General features: G+C 42.6%; 2 protein-coding genes across 2 annotated transcripts in view; one reads left to right on the top strand and one right to left on the bottom strand.

Annotated features, from left to right (window-relative positions):
- Positions 1–282: 282 nt before the first annotated feature.
- myef2 (myelin expression factor 2) lies at positions 283–6,494 on the bottom strand. The gene is made up of 17 exons (XM_053623851.1): positions 6,188–6,494; positions 5,301–5,503; positions 4,726–4,778; positions 4,209–4,216; positions 3,989–4,082; positions 3,674–3,865; positions 3,421–3,574; positions 3,203–3,252; positions 3,058–3,118; positions 2,309–2,407; positions 2,117–2,158; positions 1,888–1,977; positions 1,675–1,770; positions 1,524–1,592; positions 1,115–1,278; positions 966–1,017; positions 283–771 (listed from the first exon to the last, which is right to left on the bottom strand). The coding sequence occupies exons 1-17, from the start codon at positions 6,301–6,303 to the stop codon at positions 608–610; spliced, it is 1,707 nt and encodes a 568-aa protein (XP_053479826.1). The 5' UTR covers positions 6,304–6,494; the 3' UTR covers positions 283–607.
- Positions 6,495–17,627: 11,133 nt separating this feature from the next.
- slc12a1 (solute carrier family 12 member 1) overlaps positions 17,628–18,243 on the top strand; it is a 31,983-nt gene continuing 31,367 nt past the window's right edge. Inside the window, exon 1 of the mRNA XM_053623844.1 lies at positions 17,628–18,036. Within this exon, the coding sequence (XP_053479819.1) occupies positions 17,794–18,036 (243 nt within the window). The 5' untranslated portion in view covers positions 17,628–17,793. The remainder of the gene's footprint in view (positions 18,037–18,243) is intronic.

Here is an 18,243-nt window from a genome sequence, read left to right as displayed (position 1 = left end):
GTTTTACACTCGCACTGCAGTTACAAAACTCAGCTCATTAAATAAATAAGTGAACGAATGGGCGGAACCTGTTCAGCAGTTACCATGGTTACAGCACTCATAACAAGTGCAGTCTTTAAGCTATTCAACGAAGAACTTCCACAAATATCTTCATGGTTTCTGTGAGGAATCATCTACCGTAATCTTTAGGTTGGCTGTCCATCCACACACACACTTCATCTTTACCTCTTAAATAACACACACAGTGCCATTACTCGTTAAAGTTCCACCACAGAGCCGTCATTAAAAATTAAAAAGTTTATTTATTTTCATAATTCAAATAAATTGATGCACAAATTAAAAAGAAGTTTACAAAAAAATAAAAGGTAGTCACGGCGTATAAACAAACATTATGCACATCATCTACGAGCTGGATCTTGCTGATTATTTGTAGTGTGTGTGTGTGTGTGTGTGTGTGTGTGTGTGTGAGTGAGAGAGAGAGAGCACGAGAGAGTCCAAATGTTCAGAAAAGTGTTTCTAAAACAAAACAAAAACTCTTAAAGGGAATGAAAGTGGACAATGGGATGTGTGTGTGTGTGTGTGTGTATGTGTGCGTGTGTTTTTGTGTTCAGGCGTTACGGTCGATGCGCACGTCCACCTCTCTGCCATTTATTTTGGTTCCATTCATCATCCTGCAGGCCTGCTCAGCGCTCTCCGGGGAGTCAAAGCGCACCGTCCCACAGCCCTTGGACTTCCCGTTCTCCATCTTTATCTCCGCATACATCACCTGACCTGGAACACACACACACACACACACACACACACACACACACACTTCTCCATATACATATACTTACAGAACACAGCTGTAGAGTTTTACAATTAAGGTTTCCACATTTTCTATAATATGGATATAAACAATCTCACTTCTCTCATTTTTAGAATGTCACACTCAACCTAAATCTCTCTCCCTCACACACACTCACCACAATGGCTGAACTTCTCCTTCAGTTTCTGCCAGGTGAGGTCATAGGACAGCTGTGTGTGGGGAGAAGATGAGCATCATCAACACATACAAACCTATACAACACTACAGTGATGTAAAAATAACCCATTAAAACACACACATACTCACATTTCTCACAAATATCTGGCATCCACCCTTTGACCCCGACCCTCTGTCTCCACCCATGTGACCCGAGCTGCCTCCAAATTGGCTGAAGCTGCGGCTCATTTCCATATTCCCGCCCATCCGGTCAAATCCACTCATCCGGTCCATTCCCATGTTACCCATTCCTCCTACACACACACACACACACACCAGAACAAAGCAGTACACTGAATATTCAGTAGAGAATATTAGCCTGGAGATTCATCATGGTGATGTAGTGCAGGTTTAATTAGAGAAACTATGAACACTCAACAGTAGGTAGTAGAAATGATCTGCTGTGCAGGACCTAATGTCTATTTTTACAGAAGATAAGCTGTATAACGGAGTAATAACTGAGTTATTACTGCAACAGTGTGTGTGTGTGTGTGTGTACCTAATCCTGTCCCCATTGGGCCCATGCTAGAGTTCCCCATTCCTCCTCCATATCCCCCCATTCCTCCACCTGATAGAGGAAAAAGAACATTACAACACACACACACCCAAGATGTGTGTGCATGCAGCTCTGTGTGTGTGTGTACACTTACCCAGTCCCCCAAACGAGTCTCCAAAGGGTCTGCTCATGGCCATATCACTACGCCCAAAATCACGATCCATCATCCCCATACCAGACCTGTACATATCTAACACACACACACACACACACACACACGTCAAAGGAAGCAGAAAAGGTACAGAAAGAAACATGGAGGGTGAAATATGTATGTGAGAGAGAGAGAGAGAGAGAGAGAGAGAGTTACCTCCCATCCTGCCCATGGGTGTCATGTCTCTCCCTCCAAATCCTCCTCCCATTCCAACTCCATCCATCCCTCCAAATCCTCCACCCATTCCTGCCCCCACCCCACCCCACACACACACACACACACACACACACACACACACACACACACAGGTTAGAGTGTTACTATAGGAGGGTTAGTGTAAGGTTGGATTTAGTATAAAAGATTAGAATAATGGATTGTGTCTCACCTCCCATTCTGTTCATACCTCCAAACCCACCTCCATCCATCCCTGAGAGAGAGAGAGAGAGAGAGGGAAAAAAATTATAGTACACTGCCTCAATGAGAAGGAGGAGGAGAATCATCCTGTCATAACGTAGTCTCAGAATAATAGACTGGGTTCATGAAGAGAGTGAGAGAGAGCGAGAGTGCACACACTGACCTCCAGGACCCACAGAGCCCATTCCTCCTCCACTCAGACGGTTGGTGTTGATTGGTTGTCCACCAGGACCCAGACCCATCCCAATACCCCCCAAACCTCCTGTAACACACACACACACACACACACACACACACACACACACTCTCTCTATTGAGCCCGTTAACCCTAGCACTGTAGCATGTCAGTAACTAACAACATTTACAGATGAACAGGAATATAAAACAGTAGTCCCCAACAGTTTTTCCTTGGAGCTCCTACTACTGTGATGGAGTCATCAGCACTTCTCCATTTCTTAGACATGTTTTATTCATAAAATAGTGACGCTCTGACTGCAGGAAAAACCAGCTGCTAGCTGAAACCGACTGAGCATTTACATTTCTTTGCCATTATTATTATTATTATTATTATTATTATTATTTTTAAATTAGATTGGCCTTGGCATTGCAAGCATATGATTTTTAATATCATTTTGAAATGTTTTAATTTTACAGTTAAATTACAGTGGAACTTTTTATGCATGTTTAACCTCAAAGCTAATGAGACCATGGGCCCCCTGTGAACTCTGGTGGCCCCCTAATGGGGTGCAGACCCCGGGCTGGGAACCACTGATGTAAAACATAATAAATAATATAAATGTTAAATATTACATCAATATAATATAATGTTAATGTGAAATAATATGGTGGTCACATGATCAGACACCAACAGCCTGCACACTAATAACCAGTTCATCTGACACACACACTTACTTGGCAGCTGAGGGGCTTTATCACCCGAGCGGAAATCATCAGGAGGCAAAGACTTATCATCCTGAAAGAGTGTAATGACATACACACACGGATGAGAACACAACTCAGAGTAATGTACAGCTGATCAGTTCAGATGATAACTCACCATTTTAACGTGCATCTGCCTGTCGAACAGCATCTGACCATTAAACATGGCTGTGTTACGGTTAAGGAGGAAACAGGAAATGTCACAAGCCTTTATCCATTATCCTATAACTAAAGGCTAACACTACGAGCACTTATTTCCCTTTGATGGTACACTGCTGTGTGTAATTAAGTAGAACTCTGAGAGTGTGTGTGCGTGTGTGTGAATACAGAGGATACAGATGGCCTGCACGGCCTCCAGAGGCTGTTCAAAGGTGACCGTTCCCATTCCTCTGCTCTTCCCATCTTTATCCTCCTTCACATCGGCTCTCTTCACCACTCCAGCCATGCCAAACACCTCCTTCAGCTTCTTCCAGCCCACCTTAAAGTCCAGCTACACACACACACAGACTTATCAGCAAAATGTGATGCACCAATCAGAACCTGGTCTAGTTTATGAGGTGTGTGTATGTGTGAGAGAGAGTGTGCTCACATTAGCGACGAACACGGTGGAGCCGAGTCGGCCGTGCTGCAGAGCGCTGATGATGTCATGGGGGATGTTGGGGTTGTTAGAGATGGAGGGGGGCAGATTGACCTGGCCTGGCCCACTGTCGTGCCCCCTGCCCCCGGGGTAGCCACCTCCACCTCGCTGTAACACACGCCGTGCGTGCTCTCCATCTGGGTCCTGAAACACACACACACACACACACTAATGGTGTAGGGCATTTCCCTTCAGAATATTTGGTGAGGGAGGTGTAAAGTTTACTAAATCATATATCTGCACCCTGTGTGTGCACATGCTACACACCTCTTTAATGTTCAGGGGTCGGCCACTGAGGTCGTGTTTATTCATCACCTCCATGGCCTTTTTCACAAACTCCTCATCTTTGAATTCGACCACGCTACAAACAAAAAACATCAATGACTACGTTTCCACGGTAACCTACAGGATGACATCACACCACACATTCCTGTAGCTGCTGGCATTTATTTATTTATTTATTTCGAGGAGGAGGTCTGATACTTACCCACAGCCCTGTTACCAGTGCAGCAGAACCACGCACACACACACCATGTTGGAGAGGAACACACAGGAATTGTTAGTACAAATCACACGATGTGCACATTAACACAATAAAATATTCATTAAACTATGAAAATAAAGAAAGATGGACACCACAGCAGAACGTTATAACAAAGCAGTGCAGGGCTCATGAAGAATAATATATAAATATAAATAAAAATAGATAAGGATTTCCTCTTAAATGTACACAATCAGTCCCAATAAAACACCAGGTCCAATCAGCAGGTTTGTCTCTCAGGCCAAACAGGAATACCACCAATTAAAAACTACAGCCGTGTAAAATATGATAAAGAGGAGCTAAAGTCAAAACAGAACCATTTCCCAGTCTAAAAGTCTTCATCGATACTAGATCAGACGTGTACTAAATCAGACATGTATCCAGCAGATAGAGAGCTGTGTGTTCGGGTCACGGGGCTACACATGAGAGAAGAAGCCGAGTTTACAGCCTCTACAGCACTTACCCTGGACTTTCCTTCAGCATCCTTAAACAGCTCCACGTATGTAACCTCACCAACTACATGAGACATACAAGAGGGGAAATACCAAGAAACACACACACGCGCACACACACATACACACACACACACACATACATACACACACAATGCATTTAAAAACACAACAGCACCACAGCGCTGGGACTCGTCACACTACGGCTAGAGAAACCCACATTATAATCACATCACATCATCAGATCATCACATCATCAGATCAGATCAACCATCCGAGGCCAAATCTCCTCCCAGTGTAAACACACTGTACCGTAAAGGACTCCACACACACACATTATATAGTGACTGCCCACCTTTTACCTTCTCATAAAACCAAATACACATCAAGACTAAACACACACACACACACGGCCAAATTCATCTGGGTAACATTTCAAACCAATAAAACAGTGTTAACTCCTCCACAGAGGAACAGAGAAGCCTGTCCACACGTGCATGCGTGTGTGTGTGTGTGTGTGAGTGTGTGTGAGAGAGAGGAGTGTGTGTGTGTGTGTGTGTGTGTGAGTCTAATCACAGTGTGTTACCTTTCTCTCTCATTAGATCTTTAATTGCCTGCCACTTCATATCATAAGGAATGTTGCTAATGAAGACGCGGTTGCGCTGAGACGACTTCCTGTCCCCCGACCCGCCATGTCGGTCCTTATACGGGTGATAACGGCCCGACTTCCTGCTGCCCGACGACTTCTCCTTCCCCTCGGTTCTGTCCTTCTGGCTATCCTCCTCCTCACTACACACACATACACACACACAAGAAAAAGCACAATTGTAATCACAGTGTCCATAAACTAATTTAAAGCAAATACAATGAATACACACAACAAACTAACTTAAAATATGCAAATTTATAATTACATACAAATAAAACGGTGCATTTATTTGAATAAAATAGAGATTTTTATGTATGCAACAAAGCAGTAATTCCTCAACATTTTATTCCACATCCGTATTCCAGTGAGACCCGCCCTCTGCGCTACAATTGGCCAGTTTGGACCCGCGTTCAACATAACGAACGAGCAACAGCTCGCAACATACATACATCAGCTAATCCTCGCCCAAGACATGACGCTTCACCAGCCAATCATGGCGCAGTAGGCGGGGTTTGTGGAATACCGGCGGAGAAAAAAACCCAATGCGTAACTGTTAGCTAACCATTGTAATCTAGCCAACAAACAATTCTATCTTAATACTGCTAATCTGATTAGCAACATATTCTTAGCTAATATTATTATTTTACACGACTTTACTATTTATAGTCAACGCGAAGGCTGAAATGCGTCTGAATGTAAGATAAACGGTTTTGTTTCTTTTATTTCAAGCGCGAGCCCGCTAGCTGCGTGACTCTCTTCAGCCTCCATCTTTTTGTTAGCATGGAAGCTAATCTGCTCGAGAAGAGAAATAAAGCCGAGGTTACGTTTTGACGCCGTTGGTGCTGTCCTGAGGCGTCTCGGCGTCTTCCTCTATCGGAGACGCGTCTGGAGATTCTTCCAGTTTCACCGTCACTCCGAACTCGGAATTATCCTCAGCCATAGTGATTTCTACAGGATTTTCTCTCTGCCTCTGTTGAAAATGCCTCCTTTTCACTCCTACTGAGCCTGCGCAGTACACCGACGCTGTTTTCCCGCTCCGAGTTCAAATATCGCGAGACTTCCTGAAAGAACACACTAGATGTTTAGCTTAACGCTAATACCAAAATGTCCATAATCCGTAATCTAAAATGTCATGTTTACCTTGTTGCTAGGGAGACATGCCTGTCAATCACTATGACACACCCACACCATCATGCTCATGAGCAATAAGAAATGAGCTTGTGTAGTAATTTGATTATAAATATGGATGTATATTTACTACATTTACGTTTGGTACTACAAGATAAGTCTTTAGTATTAGTCGCGAAATTGTTTTTTTCAGCTAACTGTGAGCTTTACCTTTTAGGGACTGGGACTGGTGCTGGAAGGTCAGGGGTTCAAGCCCCAGACCCAGGCTGCCACTGTTGGGCCCTTGAGCAAGGCCCTTAACCTTCTCTGCTCCAGGGGGCACTGTATCATGGCTGACCCTGCGCTCTGACCCCAACTTCCTAACATGCTGGGATATTTGAAGAAAAAAGAATTTCACTGTGCTGTAATGTATATGTGACCAATAAAGACTCATTATCATTATGTCTAATTTACCAACATTTATTAACATACACACATGAGTATGAAGAAAATCAGACACTGTGGTTAATCTTCTGTGAATTTTAGTTCAATTTGGCCATAAAAATATTTACACACAACTTTACGGAAAGAGTGATAAATGATGTCCAGTGTTCTGATGAATGAATGATGGTGAGGGGAGGAATAATAATATCATTTACTGTGGACCAATTGAAAAATGAAAAACATCAGTAGCACTTAGAGGATTAAATCAAAATAACAATGTAGTTTCAGCATGAGAGAGACAGAGACAGAGTTCCTCTTATTTAATAAGCACTATTGCAGCACTCCAAGCGGACCCATAATGCTTTGCTGGGAAAGCATCCAGCAAAAAAAATGACAGTAAATGTGTGTGTGTGTGTGTGTGTGTGTGAGAGAGAGAGAGAGAGAGAGAAAGAGAGAGAGAGAGGGAGATATGGGACATAATTGTAAAAATGTGTCTCCGGTGGAGTAGAACTACTGAGAGTTGACATTTATTCATTTTATTTACTTATTAATTAGCAATGCACTGAAGTGAAAATCTCTGACTGAATTCCTTTTGTCTCTCTCTCTTTTTTAATGTGATTATTATTTATGTTATTTATGTTTATATCTGCTTCCAGCCAATCAGAATGCTTTGTACTGAGAGATGCAGTATGATTGGAGGAATATATTTCTCAGAGGGTCAGTGACAGTCCAAATATTACATCAGTATTTACATGGTGAAAGTTTCTCATTGTCAAGAGTTGAAGATACTCGACTTGTTTAGTGTTTGGCGGATTTTCTGAGCTCGACATTCAGGTTATTAAAAGTATTCATACTACTCGAGCCAATATCACCCAACATAAAAATAAAAAAAACATCTGTAACTCTCAATATATCTTATATCTGTACTTATGTCTGAGGTTTGAATCCTTATGTTATTAAATCCCCACTTACCTGCTTAACTTGACCAATTTGGCAATTCGATTCTTATTTATATGGTTTCAATTTGATTCGATTTCGATTCGATTCAATATCGAATAGTTATCAATATTTCATTGAAAATGTTAGTTTTGCAGACATGGAATTCATGTTTTAATATAAAAGCTGGAAACTGAAACCCTTTTACTTAGCTATATTACTGAAATACACATTGACATTAACAATAGGGCCCACACAATTATCTTTAATTACTTTTTACTTTTACTTTGAGTAACAAACATTGTAACAAGAAATCATAAATCTGTGCATACAACCTACACAAGGTAAACACAAACTGCACATTACTGTAAAATAAATAAAAACATTGTAAATGTGTGAAATTCATTAACAACTTGAAACACGTTTAAGAAATAAAACCCATTTTCAAAATTCAAAACATGAAAGATTGCGACATCTTCAGGTCGAGAGGAGAACTACAGATAATATTCACATTCTCTCAAGTAAAGCGCATTAAGAATCGATTCATGGATTTCCTGAGTCTATATCGTTTCGTTAAATTGAAGATTGGATAAAATCGGAGAATCTGTATTTTTAACCCAGCCCTAATAAATGAGTAAGTGAGTGGCTTGTGTACTGCACTCAGAGCCATGTTACTTCATTTCAGTAAGACGACTTCTCTTAATGACTCTCTAAGCACAGGGGATAATTTAATTTCACACACTGAACCATCAGAGTCTCTCTCTCTCTCTCGCTCTCTCTCTCTCTCTCTCTCACACACACACACACACACACACACGTTAAGGTAGCACAGCTTGGCTAATCTGGGAGGTTACTGATATTCATGTCACATCTCAGAGGATGTGAGATGCAGAGAGACGACCAGAGTCTGAACAATACAATACCTGGAGACGTGTGTGTGTGTGTGTGTGTGTGTGTGTGTGTGTGTGTGTGTGTGTGTGAGAGAGAGAGAGAGAGAGAGAGACGTGTGATTGTGTCATGTTTTTTTCTAAAGGGGTGGATCACCAGCAACAGGTCCAAGCTAATGGAGGCCCAAATGACAAGTGAGTGATATGATATAACACACACTCACATATAACACACACTCACATATAATACACACTCATATATAACACACTCACATATAACACACACTGCAACATATCCAAAGCCAAATCTCTCTCTCTCTCTCTCTCTCTCTCTCTCTCTCTCTCTCTTTCTGTCTCTCCCTCCCTCTCTCTCCCTTCTACCTGCTGCTCATCCAGACTCTATTCTCTGCAAACACTCATCTCTCCACCTTTCTCTCTCTCCGTCTGTCTCTCGGTGCTGTGATGGAAATATTGATTCATTCCTCATGTGACTGTCTCGGTTTATTTTCTCTCCCTTGTTTTCCCCCAGATACTCGATGACAGCGTTTTATCAGCCGCCATGCAACAGGTACAGTAGCGTTATTTTGTTTTTCCCCCTCTCATTAGCTGCATGGTTAAAGTCAGTCTGGAATGCAGTGAAGACTGTACCTGCATGTTGTTGTCTGGAGATAAATACCTGTTGGTTTTGCGACAGATTCCCTGTTTGTGATACTCATGTTGTTATTCTGCCATCCTGAATTTACTGAATATGCATTATTAGCATTTTGACTTTTGCATGGCTGTCAGTGTCAGACACACTAATGCTCTGACTTCAGAGAAACCTAAAGAGAGAATGAGATAGTCATCTGAAATAATAATAATAGCCTCAGATTTTACTGTTATATAGTAATAATATGATAATTATATAATAATAAAGCATGGTAATTTGGTGGGGTTTTTTTTCACTATGCACTGAATTTAGGGTACTTGCTATTTAAATCCCAAGAGTCATGCTGTTGGTGCCGGATGGAGAGAGAAAAATACATAATATCCATATCCTTAATTGTTATATGGCAGTAATATCATCTCTGAAAATGTATTGCTAATTTGGTGCATTCATTAATATTCACTTAAATTTGCAGGTTTGCAGTTTTTGATTGGATACAGAGGCTGAGGTAGGGACTGGGTCTGGAGAGAGGCTGAGATAGGGACTAGGACTGGGACAGAAGCTGAGATAGGGAATGGGACTGGAGAGAGGCTGAGGTAGGGACTGGGTCTGGAGAGAGGCTGAGATAGGGACTAGGACTGGGACAGAGGCTGAGATAGGGACTAGGACAGGGACAGAGGCTAAGATAGGGACTGGGACAGAGGCAGAGATAGGGACTAGGACTGGGACAGAGGCTGAGATAGGGACTGGGACAGAGGCAGAGATAGGGACTAGGACTGGGACAGAGGCTGAGATAGGGACTGGGACTGGAGAGAGGCTGATGTAGGGACTGGGACTGGAGAGATGCTGAGATAGGGACTGAAGAGAGGCTGAGATAGGGACTGGGACTGGAGAGATGCTGAGATAGGGACTGGAGAGAGGCTGAGATAGGTACTGGGACTGGAGAGAGGCTGAAATAGGGACAGGAGAGAGGCTGAGATAGGGGCTGGGACTGAAGAGAGGATGAGATAGGGACTGGAGATAAGGACTGGGGCTGGAGAGAGGCTTGGGTAGGGACAGAAGAGAGGCTGAGATGGGGACTGGAGAGAGGTTGAGATAGGGACTGGGTCTGGAGAGAGGCTGAGATAGGGACTGGGTCTGGAGAGAGGCTGAGATAGGGACTGGAGAGAGGCTGAAATAGGGACTGGAGAGAGGTTGAGATAGGGACTGGGTCTGGAGTGAGGCTGAGATATGGACTGGAGAGAGGCTGAGATAGGGATATGAGAGAGGCTGAGATAGGGATATGAGAGAGGCTGAGATAGGGACTGGAGAGAGGCTGAGAGAGGGACTGGAGAGAGGCTGAGAGAGGGACTGGAGAGAGACTGAGAAAGGGACTGGGAATGGAGAGAGGCTGAGATGGGTACTGGGACAGGAGAGAGGCTGAGATAGCGACTGGAGAGAGGCTGAGAGAGGGACTGGAGAGAGACTGAGATAGGGACTGGGACTGGAGAGAGGCTGAGATAGGGACTGGAGAGAGGCTGAGGCTGAGATAGGGACTGGAGAGAGGCTGAGATAGGGACTGGGACTGGAGAGAGGCTGAGATAGGGACTGGAGATAGGGACTGGGACTGGAGGGAGGCTTGGATAGGGACAGAAGAGAGGCTGGGATACAGACTGGAGACAGGCTGAGATAGGGACAGCTGAGATATGGACTGGGACAGTAGAGAGGCTGAGATAGGGAATGGGACTGGAGAGAGGTTGAGATAGGGACTGGATCACGGGCTGAGACAGGGACTGGGAATGGATTGGGTGCTGAGACAAGGTCTGGGACTGGAGAGAGACTGATACAGGGACTGGTACTAGACCAGGGTCTTGGACAGAAATTGGGACTGGATCAGGTGTGTGGACAGGCACTGGGACTGGATCACGGAAACAGATATTGGAACCAAAGAGACAAAGGTGGAGGTGGACAGGTACTGTATAAGTGACTGATACAGGGACAGACACAGAAACAGGGCCTGAAGTAGGGGCTTTGCTTGTGTCTCTGATCTTGATTGAGTCTTTGCCCCTGTATCAGGGATGGGATAGTAGACAAAGACAAGAACTGGGGCTGAGATTACAAGGGGGTTAGGGACAGAGGCTAACACAGCATCATTGATGGAGTTCAGGGTGACACAGAATTGAGGACAGAACTTGAGACTATCCTGGCCTTGATCCTGTGCTAGTCATGTGAACAAAGTTGGGCTACAAGATACATAGTATACTGTACATGCGATCAAAGACAGACCTTGGTACTAACACAGGATCAGAGCCAGGAACTGAGGCAAGGATAAAGGGCTGAGACTGACATAGGATCAGGGCTGAGGTATACACAGGACAGGTGTTGAGATTGAGGCAGAATCAATTATAGGGACTAAATAAACAAAATATTCATATTCCTTTTTACCTGATGTTAGTGGTTGTAAGAATAACTTATGTGGTTGTCTGTCCTTTCTCCAGATATTCTACTGATTTTGAGCTCCTCAAAATTCTCAAGATGAAGTGTTAAAGTGATGATGTGTAGCGTGCATTATAACCATTCATTTGTGAGCGGCAGTGAGATGATGGTGAACACTCTGACTCTGGAACAGAAGACAGTGTTTGCCTTTGTCCTGATGCTGTTGGTTTTTCTTGCTCTGCTGATTGTCCGATGTTTCCGGATCCTTCTGGACCCCTATAGCAGCATGCCCTCCTCACACTGGGGAGATGGACTGGAGAGGCTTGAAAAAGGGACGTTTGAGTATGCCCTCACCTGAGAACATGCCCTAATCTGAGGCCACGTCCCTTTAACAGATGTCCCATTTTTATCCAAAATGGAAGGTTCATCTGACATCTTGCCCTACCTTGACATTATAGCCTCACACTTGTAAATTAAGCCACACCCTTCCTGAGCTCATGTCTTTATCTGATGTCATGCCACACCCCCTGTGTGAGATCACACACTTTTATGAGACCATCCTCTAAGACACATGTTCCCAACCCTGTTCCTGTAGAACTCCCTGTCCTGCACAATTTTCCCAGCTCTAACACACCCACTTCAACTCAGGAAGGAATGTTAGTTAGCTAATTAGTTGAAATAGGTGTGTTGGGAGCAGGGAAAACATTAAAATATGCAGGACAAGGGGAACTCCAGGACCACTGTTGATACCTGAGAGACATCATCTTCATCCATAACTAAAAGCACATCCGAGATCATGCACTTCACAGCCTTATCTTTTATCATACCCTTCCATGATGTTTCATGCCTACCTGTCACTAAGCCCTGACCTGACACCTCACCATTACATGACACAATGGCCTTACCTGACACCAGACCCTTACCTGACGACATACCCTTACCTGAGGCCACACCTTTACATGGCACAATGGCCTTACCTGACACCAGACCCTTACCTGACGACATACCCTTACCTGAGGCCACACCTTTACATGGCACAATGGCCTTACCTGACACCATGCCCTTACCTAATGCTACACCTTTAATTGAGGCCATGCCTTTGCCTGTGGCCACACCCTTACCTGAGGCCACACCCTTACCTTAGGCCACAACATTAAATGAGGCCTCAGCTTTATCTAAAGCCAGACTAAAGCAAGAGAATCTCACCAAAAGCCACAACTTTCCGGAGGACATGACCACGTCTAAAGGCCACACCCATATCTGAGGCCACACCTTTGATTTTTAGCTAATTCCACAACTCTACTTTGGACCAAACCTTTTTTTGTGAGCACACCTTACACTCATCTGTAAAATCTCCACACCTTTATCTGAAACCACACCTGGCTAAATGTCTAGCAATGTGGGAAACACGGAACTCGTATCGAACATGTATCATGATGATTTTAATGTAACAACACAGATACCACAATGAAATAACATACCCCCATCCCCCATTTTCACCCTAACTTGGTCACCTGCCAATTGCCACCCACTACCCAGCAGTCTCCTATCATAAGACAACTTCCAACCAACTGTGGAGGCTAAAGGATAACATTTACTCCTCTGAGACACATGAAGCCAATCAACAGCTGCTCACGCTGCAGCACACTCGGAGCTATCTGCCCTCTTGCACATACAGGAGCCTGGCAAGCTTATCTTTTTCCTATCCCTGCTTTTGGATTGATAATGAACAATATCAGTCAGCATCTGTCTAAAACACAAACCTGTGTAAATAAACTGATCTCCTGGTAGGAAAAATGCAACAATCCAGGTTACTGAACTGTCTGAAAGGTTTACTGTTCATTGCCAAGGGTTTTGTGTGTGTGTATGTGTGTGGGTGTGCGTGTGTGTGGGTGTGTGTGTGTGTGGGTGGGTGGATGATATCAGATTTTAATGCAGTCTTACTGCTGGAATCCACTTTAGTGCATTAAGAACCACTTCAAACAGGGTATAAAGTGTAAATTTGGACCTGTGTAACCATAGATACACATTTCAGATGGATGATAGTGTGCACTGAAACCTCTGCTCAGTGTTTTTCTCATGTATGTACAGTATGTCTGACCTGAATTGTCTCACCGTGACACTTAAATTAGGTATCGCAGGAAGAAAAAGCTTCTGCATTTTTGTTCTGTCAGAATTGAAAATGTTTACATAAACAGCAAACACAGAACAGTGGAGCAGCAGTTTGGACTGTTACAGGTCATCAGCTGTGTAGAGCTCTTAATGTGTATCTGTAGTCTGTTCAGACAAAACCAAAACATATTTTTGTTAGTTTGGTGTGTAGCTAATATTCTATTAATGTGTGTGTGTGTGTGTGTGTGTGTGTGTGTGTGTGTGTGTGAGTCACTGTGATTCATCCTCCATCTTTCTACATGACAGCAATGAGAAGTTTTGAAACCACTAACCTTTCTGTAGAAGCGAAACATGAAGGCGATGGAGGGAAACGGCTCCGTCCCAAATGCTAGAGTTCATGACTAGATATTTTTAGAAACTGTAGAAAACACAGGCTTTGCTTCTGATGGTGATTTGATGTGTGAGTGTTCATACACTGTGTGAGGGAGTGTGTTTATTGCGCACAGTTATTTCAGTAACTCTTCTTTGTTATTCTTTTATGAAATGCTAGCGTTTGGAACACAGCCAGTTGTTTTAGGATTGTAGATCTTCCTCTTTGCACTTTATCACTGCGTGTGCTTTAGTGCTGTCAGTTTCAGATTCTGTGCCTTCATACAGTGATGTACAGCACCTTTAAGATTGTGTGTGTGTGTCATACTGTGGTTTTGTATTTGTTGTGCAATAAAGTCACTTTGTGTTTGTGATAAGATTCTTTCCCTCTTCTGAGTGAAGTTAAATGTGGAATAACACTCTGTTGCTGGATCTTGTGTCTGTTTATAAATCGTACTAGAAGCTTCACTGCAAATGATAAAATGTGCATAATCTATTATAAAGCTTCTCATAACTTTATTCCGTCTGTGTTTCCTGTCGATCCACACTAAAACTGCATTCTTAAGTACTGAAAATAGGTTTTGTGAGAGTAAATAAAGTAGTGAACCCCTGCAGGATAAACACATGGTCACCGTGACGATAATGTGGTGTCATTTGAGCAGATCAGCGGTTTAGGGATTCAGAAAGAAGTGTACACTTAGCGGCATGTGTCTCAGTGTAATAGATATTAATGTATTAAAGGAAAGAGCAGCCACATCGTTTTATGTTTACTGCTCTTTACATGTCACTGCAGACTCATGATTATAAAAGTTCCCCACCGTGATAAGTACCAAATTACAGCATTATAAAGTTCCGTTTCACTTTTCTGATTGTCATGATGTAATTGTTTATGACAAAGTTTTGATCATCAGGACGCTGGTGACTTCACAATGACAATTAAATCTAGCTAGCTGTAAAGAGAGAAACACTACAAAGAGACGTATAGAGAGAACCAGAACATACCGGTCTCGGCCAGTCAGAGCACAGTGTACAGCTCTCGGCCAATCAAAACACACTGCACTGCTCTCAGCCAGTCAGAACACACCATATTGCTCTCAGCCAATCAGAACACAGTGTACAGCTCTCAGCCAATCAAAACACACTGCACTGCTCTCAGCCAATCAGAACACACCATATTGCTCTCAGCCAATCAGAACACAGTGTACAGCTCTCGGCCATTCAAAACACACTGCACTGCTCTCAACCAATCAGAACACACCATACTGCTCTCAGCCAATCAGAGCACAGTGTACAGCTCTTAGCCAATCAAAACACACTGCACTGCTCTCAGCCAATCAGAACACACCATATTGCTCTCAGCCAGTCAGAGCACAGCGTTTGCTAGGTGATGTAATGAAACAGGACAGTGTGTCTCCACCTGCTGGATCGGTCCTGAAGCTACAGTGCACAAGGCCATGCTGAGGGCTGTAACCATGGCAGCAACAGCTCCAGCAGGAAAGTGAAGTAAAAAAATAATCTAACCAAAAGATATTAAACCTGGAATAAATAATAAAAGATTAAAAATGATAGAATAAAAATAAACATTCTATAAATAAATTATATTTATCTCATTATATTACAGTGTTATAATATAATACTGTTTATATTTACTGTTATTGATCTGTATAAATAATAGTGAATAAATGTTTCTTTGTAATAGTGTTAATAATGTCAGTAATTATTATTATTATTATTATTATTATTATTATTAGTAGTAGTAGTAGTAGTAGTAGTAGTAGTAGTATGTTACATTATAAATTATAATCTTTTTATTTATAATTTCTGTAAAATGTATTTTTCTGTTAAGTTCCTGAAGGTCACATGAATGACAGCCATCAGTTCTCAGAATTCTTCCTGCAATTCATATACGGGACGACAATAAGGAAGTGTGTGTGTGTGTGTGTGTGTGTGTGTGTGTGTGTGTGTACAAGCACCCACAGCATGTTCCAATTATTAGTGGCTTCACATTAACTCATAACACACACACACACACACACATACACCTATGGAAAGTTTCACATGATTCCGATGTTCAGCTTGACACCTCAGTGTGCCAAGGACACACCCACATTCAGGACCATTAACTTTCACCAAGAAACTCACACACACACACACACAGAGAGAGAGAGAGAGAGAGAGAGAGAGAGAGAGAGAGAGAGAGAGAAGAATAGAGAGCCTTTAGTATTATTTCCTACTAACATTAACAATCAATCCCAATATTATTGGCACACTTCATGAAAATGAAGAAATCTCACACAAATGTAGATCTCGTAGAAGATCTCAGACACATTTAGAAGATCTCAGACACATTTAGAAGATCTCAGACATGTAGAAGAACTTGGTCCACTCCTTTGTGCAAACAAGTTAAAATGGTTTTACTTTCTCAGGCTTTAGTATGTGGACATCATCTTCATGTTTTTATCAGGTTTTAAATCCACAGTCTGATTGACAGACATTTTGTGTTACGTGACGGTTTCTGTGGTAATTTAGAGTTGTATTTTAGATCATCATCTTGTTGAGAGCTCCATCTACAGCCAAGTTTTAACCTCCTGGTAGAGGCATCTTATATATCCCGGTATTTCTCAGAATTCACAAAGCCTCACTGGTCCACTCCCAGGTCCTACAGTGGGTTTGGGGTTTTTAACCGTGCTCTGATTTGCTGTACGTCACCATGTCGTCCTGTTATTAATCATTTCAGTATAATGAGTCAAGTTTGAGTAAACTTCAGTCTGAGATCTGTTTTTAATGATCCTCATCAGATTTCTGAGATTGTTATCTGAAGATCAGACTGAACGTGTGAGAGATTTAATCAGCTGTTACACACTTCTCTCTGAAAGAGTTTCTTTGCAGGATGCTGGTATAGCAGCCGTATCGATTCAGTCTGAAATTTAAACCTGACTGGTTTAATAATCCTAATAGAACATTAATAAAACATTAAGAGAACATTAATGGAACATTAATAGAACTGTAATAAACCCAGAATCATATCACTGTGCATATTGTCTCAAACACAATGCGATTAATAATCAGTGATCCTGTCCTCAACTGGCTGCTTTATTATCTTTCTGTCTGCGTTTATGGCCTGGTTAAAGTTTAAACGCACGTCCCGCGTCCTCTTTGATGGAACAAGGATGTGTTCATGCCCCTTGCTCAAGCATTTTTTGGGTTTGTGGATAAAAAAAAATGCCATTTGAGCCAATCGTGTGTCAGAGGGAGTGATATGAATCATATATAAGCAGCCTGTTAGTGCAGAACGTTAGCATTCAGAGTCAGAAAAGATCAGCAAACTTCTGCATCCAGGAGGATTAATGCAAGTGCTGATATATTAAGAAACATTTTAGTTTCAAAGTGAGTGCATTCTGCAGCTCAGGTGAAGGTGAAGTTCCCTTTTAAAACGTTTTTAGAATTGTTTTTGTGAAATTGAGAAGTTTTACTGTCTAGATCTGCTGAACTGATCAAACTGACAGGATCCCAGATGGAGAATCCAGCATTCGAGAAGTCTAAAGACGATCCTCCGCTTTACGAGGAGACCTCATTTTCTGCTAACGATTATGGAAACGTGGAGCATCGCTCCATCAGGCCATCGGTGGTGAGCGCATTCGGCCACAACACGCTGGACCGAGCGCCCAACATCAACTTTTACCGGAACGCCGGGAGCGTGAGCGGACAGCGAGCCATCAGACCATCACTGCAGGAGCTTCACCAGGTCTTCAACAAGGTCAGTGATGTGATGAGGAGCTCAAACACACCGTACTGTAGAATAATACACACTGCTTTATCTCCACAAAGCTCTACACACAGCTCTAACGACGCTGACAGTCGTTTTATATATGACCCTAAAAACCTGCATTTTGATAAATAAGCGAGGGTTCAGTGAGCGATCATCTCAACCTCTCGGGGTTTTATTAGATAATGAAACGCTGAC

This window comes from Ictalurus furcatus, chromosome 4, assembly GCF_023375685.1.
Source record: "Ictalurus furcatus strain D&B chromosome 4, Billie_1.0, whole genome shotgun sequence".
Lineage (NCBI taxonomy): Eukaryota > Metazoa > Chordata > Actinopteri > Siluriformes > Ictaluridae > Ictalurus > Ictalurus furcatus.
This window is presented reverse-complemented; position numbering and strand designations above follow the sequence as displayed.

What these genes read in the sequence shown, in the direction of transcription:
- myef2 (XM_053623851.1), bottom strand. Translation starts at nt 6,303, where the DNA reads ATGGCTGAGGATAATTCCGAGTTCGGAGTGACGGTGAAACTGGAAGAA. An exon ending in GGGCTCTGTGGGTCCTGGAG is followed by an intron (nt 2,159 to 2,308) that starts GTCAGTGTGTGC and finishes TCTCTCTCTCAG; the next exon opens with GGATGGATGGAGGTGGGTTT. An exon ending in AGACTCGTTTGGGGGACTGG is followed by an intron (nt 1,593 to 1,674) that starts GTAAGTGTACAC and finishes TTCCTCTATCAG; the next exon opens with GTGGAGGAATGGGGGGATAT.